Source organism: Mesoplodon densirostris, chromosome 5 (genome assembly GCF_025265405.1).
Source record: "Mesoplodon densirostris isolate mMesDen1 chromosome 5, mMesDen1 primary haplotype, whole genome shotgun sequence".
NCBI lineage: Eukaryota > Metazoa > Chordata > Mammalia > Artiodactyla > Ziphiidae > Mesoplodon > Mesoplodon densirostris.
In genome coordinates, this window is record NC_082665.1 from 66338274 (window position 1) to 66346741 (window position 8468).

General features: G+C 40.5%; 1 protein-coding gene across 3 annotated transcripts in view; it reads right to left on the minus strand.

The window, feature by feature from the left end:
• The window catches only part of TMEM39A (transmembrane protein 39A), a 29576-nt gene extending 21659 nt beyond the window's left edge, over positions 1-7917 (minus strand). For 2 of the 3 annotated variants that reach the window (XR_009532577.1, XM_060098973.1), the window contains exons 1-2: positions 7613-7917; positions 6290-6476 (exon numbers count right to left, since the gene is read on the minus strand). Coding sequence is in view for 2 of the 3 variants with exons in the window: in XM_060098973.1 (XP_059954956.1) it covers positions 6290-6402 (113 nt within the window). In the remaining variant the exon portion in view is untranslated. The remainder of the gene's footprint in view (positions 1-6289; positions 6477-7612) is intronic. The other variant, XM_060098972.1, reaches the window with a different exon arrangement.
• Positions 7918-8468: the final 551 nt, after the last annotated feature.

The window sequence follows — 8468 nt, forward strand, 5'->3', positions numbered from 1 at the left end:
GTGAATAGAGATCTAAGGGTCTACTATTGCTAATAGAACAAGGAAAAGAGGCTTGGTTTGGTTATTTCCAAAGAAGATTCTAGAGAAGGAACAATATTAGTGTTACCATTCTACTTTAAAATTTTCAAATATAGAATTCTACCATTAGTATGTGACATTTACAGTACTTTAAGTGACTCATGGGAGTATGAACTCTGCTCATTCTGAACAGTTAAGAATACCATGGCAGAAACTCAGAAGAGCTAGAAGGGAAGAACAGGGATGGGGGGAGGGTCAGAAAAAATTATAAAAATTTCTTCCCCTTATTCTCAATAGTACACTCCAATGGAACAAGCTTACCAAGGAGTAGGTTGTGATCTACCAGTAGGTCTCAAAACCTTATTTGCTCAATCATAAACCAATCATTAATACACCACTATCCTCTGATCTGTTCTGGGAGATGGGCCACAGCACTGCACAACTTCAGGAGGTATTTTTCACACAGAATACAACACAAAAGGTGCCCTCTGAAGTTGTTCAAGTTGGTGAACTTGGAGAGAATTAATGCCAGCAGCCATTCTATTCTCTCACTCCATTTAATCATAAAATATGGAAACAAAAAATTCTGACGAGGAGCCTCTACTCTAGAATAAACTAAATATTCTCTAGAACAAATAAAATTTCTTATTCCTCTTCAGTCAAAAGTACATGCTAAAATATCTGTTATGATTTAAAGGTTTATACAGAATTTTCCTAAGTAAAGCAGACTAATTCTGCTGTTAACAAAGTTAATAACACTCTGGGCTTCAAGAAAAATATTCAAAACCAAGTACAAAAGATCTATATTTGTGGAACTACCATATCATCCGGCAATCCCACTCCTGGGCATATATCCAGAGAAAACCATAATCCGAAAGGATACCTGCATCCCAATGTTCACTGCAGCACTGTTTACAATAGCCAAGACATGGAAGCAACCTAAACGTCCACTGACAGATGAATGGATAGGAAAGATGTGGTACATATATACAATGGAATATTACTCAGCCATAAAAAATAATGAAATAATGCCATTTGCAGCAACGTGGGTGGACCTAGAGATTGTCATACTAAGTGAAGTAAGTCAGACTCAGAAAGACAAATATCATATGATATAGCTTATATGTGGAATCTAAAAAAAGGTACAAATGAACTTATTTACAAAACAGAAATAGAGTCACAAATGTAGAAAACAAACTTATGGTTACCAGGGGGAAAGAAGGTGGAGAGATAAATTGGGAGATTGGGATTGACATATACACACTACTATATATAAAATAGATAACTAATAAGGACCTACTGTACAACACAGGGAACTCTACTCAGTACTCTGTAATGACCTATATGGGAAAAGAGTGGATATATGTGTATATATAACTGACTCACTTTGCTGTGCAGCAGAAACTAACACAACATTATAAATCAACTGCCCTCCAATAAAAATTTAAAAAAAAAATGATGTGCTCAATCCTCCTCCCCCATACTTGGAAAAGCACCGCTCTTCTGTACGCCCATTAAATTCTGTCCCTAGTTCCCTTATCACACTTATCATTCATACAGTATTGAAATATTCTCTTCCCTGGTAGACAGTAAGCCACGTGTAATCAGAAATCAAGATGTTAGGGAACTACTGACCAAAACAACTCACCTTGGCCAGACACAATAATAACTGCTTGCACGAGTTATCTCATAACAGGAGATCCCAATAAGGAACATGGTGCTGCTGCTGAAAACTAACTGGGAGAATTCGGGAGGGGCCAAAAGGAGGGAGGAGATGCCAGTCCATAATATGTCCCGCCAACCTCCCAGAAACCCTCATGCTAGAATCCATCTTGGCTGAGAGATGTGTGCGTCACCAGGAAGTACCAAGTCAGACCAAATACGGCACAAGCAAGATGACTGGCCAGAGACAACCCAGAAAGCTAACCCCATTACCATAAAACCCGAGACTGTGAGCCAGTGGCAGGGCAGTTCTCCTGGGTTCCCTTACCCTGCTGCTCTCTGTCCGGGTGCCCCTTCCAAATAAAGTCTTTTGCTTTGTCAGTTAAAAAGAAAAAATTCTGTTATTTGTGATAGCCTATACAGCCTTGGCTATTATACTTCAAGCCAAAAGACAAAGAGACAAACATCAAATATAGTGATCCAGAGAATCAGTTGGAAAGAGGAAAGTATTCCTATATGTTAAAAGTTTGAGAGGAGATATGACCAAAGATCTTAAAACCAAAAAAAGAAAAAAAAAAAGAGCTAAAATAAATAGACTTGGTCAATACATCTCAGAAAATTAATTACGGAGGTATCATTTAAGAAAAATTAAAAGTATTGTTCCTAGGGCTTCCCTGGTGGCACAGTGGTTAAGAATCCGCTTGCCAATGCAGGAGACATGGGTTCGATCCCTGGTCCGGGAAGATCCCACATGCCACGAAGCAACTAAGCCCGTGTGCCACAACTACTGAGCCTGCGCTCTAGAGCCTGCAAACCACAACTACTAAGCCTACGTGCCACAACTACTGAAGCACACACACCTAGAGCCCATGCTCCGCAACAAGAGAAGCCACCGCGATGAGAAGCCTGCGCACCGCAACGAAGAGTAGCCCCCATTCGCCACAACTAGAGAAAGCCCGCGTGCAGCAACAAAGACCCAACACAAACAAAAATAAAATAAATTTTTAAAAAAGTATTGTTCCTCTGAAAGAATATAAAATAGATTCAAGAAGAGCAAAGTGACACAAATGTTTGAGATACAATGTGGGAGAGTTCTAGTCCCAGATTTCTCACTAACCAGTTGTGGGTTTTGAGAAAGTAACTTTATATCCCTGAGCCTCAGTTTCTTCATCTATAATATAAGGGTTGGAAAAGATTCTCTTCAAAGAATTCTTCTCAATGCTATCACTGAATATTCTCTTTCAAACTGTGCTGCAGGTCCCCAAGACCATGCCTAAGCCTGATGATTCGCTAGGAGGACTCACAGGACTGCGCATATAGTCATGTTCACGGCTACGATGTATAACAGCAAAAGAATACAAATCAAAACTAGCAGATGGAAAAGGTACCAGGCAAAGTCTGGAGGAAACCAGGTACAAACTTCCAAGAGTCCTTTCTCAGTGGAGTCATATAGGATGCACTTAACTCCTTCAGCAACTAGTTATGACAACACGTGTGAAGTGCTGTCTACCAGGGAGGTTCATTAGAGACTGAGCAGGCAAGGTTTTTACTGGAGACTAGCCATGTAAATACTCTTTACCTAGCACTACCAAAATTCCAGACTCCCAAAAGGAAAGCAGATGATCAGCATAACAATCCTTAGAAAGGACTGCATAGGAGGTTGGCATCTGGGAACCTGACTGGTAAATAGTCCCCTCCACTGATACAAAAGCTTCCTTAAATAATAAGAGTGGCTCACTGTGCCTAAACTATTTGTGCAAACAATATGAATTATGGTGAACCCTGCTTTGGCCTTGTATGCAGGAAAGAGTTAACATAGCAGACCTAAGACTGGCCTTTACGGAGCTAGCAAGCAGCAAATTTTAGGTAAGCAAACAGATAAAACAAGAAAAGTTTAAAGGAATAAAAAAGAACTAAAAGGGATAGAGAAAGCAGTGATCATTTGGACATGCTCAGGTGATATTATTAACTAAGCATACAAGAACAAAACAAGGAAAAAAAATCACTCTTAGTCCTTCTCAAATAAGATTCTCCCTCAACTAAAAGCTCTCTAAAAAACTCAGCAGTTCACAGTATATCCTCCTCCTTTAGAAGGCAATCATCTAAGCACATAGTCCCAAGAACAAATCCCTGCTCCCCGCAGGTAGAAAGCAGGACAGGATGGATTTCAATTCTGTTTGTGTCACCAAACTACCTCTTTGACATTTTCAAGTTTAACTTCAAACAGGTCACAAACACCTAAGAAACAGGGGCAAATGCTCTCTTCTGCTGCTGATTTCTGTCTTGCAGAATCAAGTATAACATCCAAAATTACATCACACTTAAGCAATTGTCTATTTCTCTCTTCAGTACTCTACAGACACTCCAGAAATGAGTTCTCTGCATCTGGACATTGTCTTTCTTTATACACATCCTTCCTAAAACTATATTCTAGGCTATCTAACACTGGTTTTATCCACACTTTTTATACCCTTTCCCCAGGTCTTGTAAAACAACCTATTCTAGGCTGCTTCTTTCCCATCAAGAAACAAATATAGGACTGTCTGTCTCCTTCCAAAATAACCCCTCTAGGTAAAAATGTCACAAAATAATCCTTCATAATAGCTTTAGTGACTTTTCAAAACATGAGCAACTATTATTTTTCACTTTATTCTAATCTGTTGAAAAATAAGTCCTTCTCCCCACCAACCCCATTAATTGCTAAAGAAATATACGTTAAAGGAGGAAAGTTGATGGAGAATGGTAGATCAAGGCAACCATAACTAGAACCTGGAAAGCCAGGATAGAAGAGCTACAAGGAAGACAGATCACATGCTCAGAGCTAAACTCATTTAAGAGCAGAGGTATTTTCTAAATGTTCTTAGTTCTTCCCAGTATTCTATCTGCAGACTTCAAGTACATGCAGAACCATCTGAGAATGTGGTTTTCAGCTCTTTTTAAACAGCAGAACAGTTCATATTCCCTCCCCAAAAAGACATTTTACATGGTATCCTAATATTTAAAATACACAGGAGAAAAAGTTAGTCTCATTAAGAGAGGACTGGGAAACCTAAAGCCTAGACTACTAGGCCTGAATGACTTTTTTTCCCTTCTTTGTGCTCCTACAGCAGCCCAAAACACTGAGGAGGGTTTCCACGGGACGGTATGAGAATCTAATCTAATCTAAGAATCTAGGGAAATCCTCAAAGTCAAAGTAAATGAACAAAGAACTACTGGAGTTAATACAGAGGTAGAGTTAGAATACTGTAGCTAGCTAGAATCTTAGCTAGGCACAGCTACGATTTTCTACTGCAATTTGAAAGTACTGAATCACTAAACTGATGGTCAGTATATATCAGTAAAATTAAAGCATGAACTTCAAATAGGAAACATCCTTCATCTCAGTATCTATGTTGGATAGTACCTTTCCTCAATAGCATTTTCACATAGTCTCATTTTTTCATTTTTATTTATTTAAAAAACAACACGTTATTTGTAGAAATTTTGGAAAATTCAGAGTAAAGTTTTTAAAAGTTACTGCAATTTACTACTTCATTTACTTCCAAGCAGAAAGTATTTATTTATGAAGCAGAAAGTATTACCGTTTTTAAAATGAGGAAACCCAAAGAACAGGAGAGTAGAAATATTACTCTAGGATAAATTATAAGTACTCTGTATACATATGTAAATATAAAATTTGGATTGAAAATTAGTATAATGAGAATCAGAGCCTGGAAAGTCCCTTCAAACTGGAATTTCAGGGAGAGCCCCACTGAAATGACAAGATCAGAACTGCTTCTTAAGACTGAGTAGAGCTTGGGGTGGAAGGTCAGAAAGAAAGAAGGGCAGGCCAGAAAGAGAAAGTGCACAAATATCAGGAGGGCCTGAAAATACAAGAGTAGTACTGACTGCTAGCTGTGAAAATTAGAATCCAGGCCAGAGAAAACTCTATTCAGGGAGGAAGCAGAAAAAAAAAAATTATCTTGACCAAACAATCCAGTAAAAGCCATCTCTTTCTACTGCTACATAATAGAACCTCCTGATGAAATGAGTTATCCTGGATAATTTTAGAAATAATTCATTCTAACTTTTGAAAATTAGGAATAGAGATAAATTTCCATCAAGAAAATCAAATTCTTTATTCTCGTACAACATAACACAAATCTTAAGATGTTTAGGCTACAGCTGATAGTTTATTCATTTCATTTTGAACAAAATAATTTTTAAGACCCTTGATAGAATATGACAATTTTAGAATCTCATGTTAACTGTCTATTTTAATTTGCCCTCCCCCAAAAAGAATGCTAGTTAAGTAGTTAAACCATCACATTCATCTTGAACTGTAATTCATTTCTCCCTTCTTTTAATAGCTGGAAAAAAAGGTGATGACTAGAATTTGGATTATCAGCCATAAGTATGAATCAGCCTGTTTTCACTCTGTGGGCATCACAACTTTCTATCTCCAAAGTATTCTGAAATACTTCGTTTTCAATCTTTAGGGTCAGGATTTCTACTTCAGTGTCAGAAAACAATCTTGATAAGCAAATATCTGAATAACATGATGACTTCTGTATTAGTCTTACTGATCATAGGATACTACAAATTACGCAAAGTCTTATTTCTTCTTTACCTGTTTCTCAGGCCTGTTCCATTGCCACAGCCCCCACCAACCAAAGTCTGCAAAGAAGGTAAAGCTGAACGGCTTAGCTGCTGCCGACTAGGGCCCCTCCTTCCACCGGGCATGTCCAGGAACCAGTCTGCTTCCAGTGCCACCTGTAGCTGCAACCCAGGTTAACGGTTGTCAGCCTGTTTCAACACTGAACAAAAAGAGACATTTAAATATCAGTTTGCTATTTTTAAAGTAGACAGTGTAACAAAATAACCAGAAAAACTGAGTGAGCAGACCTTGTAAAACCAGATTGTCAAACAAATGCTCCCAATGTCTCTTACCTAGTTTATTCTAATGAAAGGACTACTCAGTCTCCAATGGGTCAGAAGCCTAAGTTCTAATCTAAGCTCCGTTTGAAAGATATTACAATCAGGTAGAAATTTACAAGAAACACTGAATATATACATTTCCAGTTCAAAAGTAGTATTTCACAGTAAGTCACTTGAAATGCAGAAGAATCAGCACTGTCCAGAATGTTAGGTTTTGTTATCAAGGGAATCTAGATTCTGAGATCAGTTGGGTCACTTATTATCTGACTTGGAGGCATTTAACCTCTGAGTTTGTTTCCTCATCAGAAAAAAAAGCGTTCCTTGTCTTACAGAGGTGGCTGTCAGGACTGACAAAGATGCGTGAAAGTACATCAGAAGGTCTTTTAACGCTTTAAAAGTAAAACTGTTCAAGTGGTATCTCCATATGTTAGAGTGAAAATACTGCAAAGAGCTCAAGTGGATGACCACTCCAGAAAAACTGATGTAAAATCATTTAGAAATTACTGAAACAGCAGGAATTAAAAGACAAGGAATACATAAAGACCATCACTGAAAAGAAACTGTTTTTGTCAATCTATGGCAAAATCACGGCTCCGCCAATATGGATACCAAAAATCTGTTTCCTAAACAATACAACTTAAAAACTGAAGACTGACACCGTGGAAAAACCCTGGTTTTCAAAACGTTACAGCAGATATCCTCTGTTCCCTATTCCTAACAGCTTTCGGCTACAGATTAACAAACGCCAGGTGAGACAAAGCATTCAAACCGTTGGGTGTAGGGGCAGCTGGTCCTTGCTCAATTAACCAGTAAAGGGAAAGAAAAGTGTGGAGCAAAAAAACTGGGACGGAAGAGGGCGAGAGGATGGGGTGGGGAAAGGTGGGCGGCGAAAGGACCACAAACTTCAATAGACTGGCCCCTAAGAGGGGATGACAAAGCGCCCCCCGCCGCGCAACCTGGAGGGCCGAAGCAGGCCAGGGACAATCGGACAGCGCGGCAGCTCGGTAATACTCACGCATGGAGGAAGCCAGGCCAGTGGGGAGGGATCCCTGGGAGGAGGCGGCTTTACAGGCTGGACCCCAGGCAAGCGAACTCCCTGCCCAGGTTGAGGCGCTCCAAACCAGTTGCTTGCCCGCGGGCCGTCCCCTCCCGGAGAGTCCAGAAAAGGTGTCCAGGCTTCGCGCTGCCAGACCCAGACACCGAGTCAGTGCCAGAGTCAGATCCAGAGCTAAAGCTAGAGGCAGAGCCCGGCCCCGTCAGCACTCATCCTCAGCCTCCATTACCGCGGAGCTGAGCAGACGTGGCAGCGCACAGTGGTGACGTCAGCTCCGCGACGGCCTACCGCCCCAGCCGCGAACAGGCCCCGGAACTACATGAGAGCCATGGAGTGAGCGCCGCACTCCGTCCTGCGTGCACCTGCGCAGTAGAACTCGCCTTCTCCGCTGGTGTCGCGGTCCCGCCTTCCCCGCTAGCACTAACCAACGTATTTCCTCCCACGGCTTCAGTCACCAAGCTCCAACGACGTGCGGACAACCATGTTAGGGCTCATTCCTGTTATCTCATGGACTCCAAGTAACAACCGTGTTCAAGTTATCAACCCCCTTTTTACAGATGGGGGAGGTTGGAAGACATCACCTGAGCTCAAGTCACTACCAGGTAAAGGAGACCGAGCCGCGAAGTCGTGCTTCAGCCACAAATCTTGCACTTATTTTATGTTAAGAAAAGGACTATGTAGATGGTGGAGTTACAAAAATGAATACCCCAAAGAGCTCACAGTCTAGCAGAAGAAACAAGACACCAGGAAAACACAGTAATTACAATTTATTACAATAAATATAACATTAAAAGTATGCCCAAGGGGACTTCCCTGG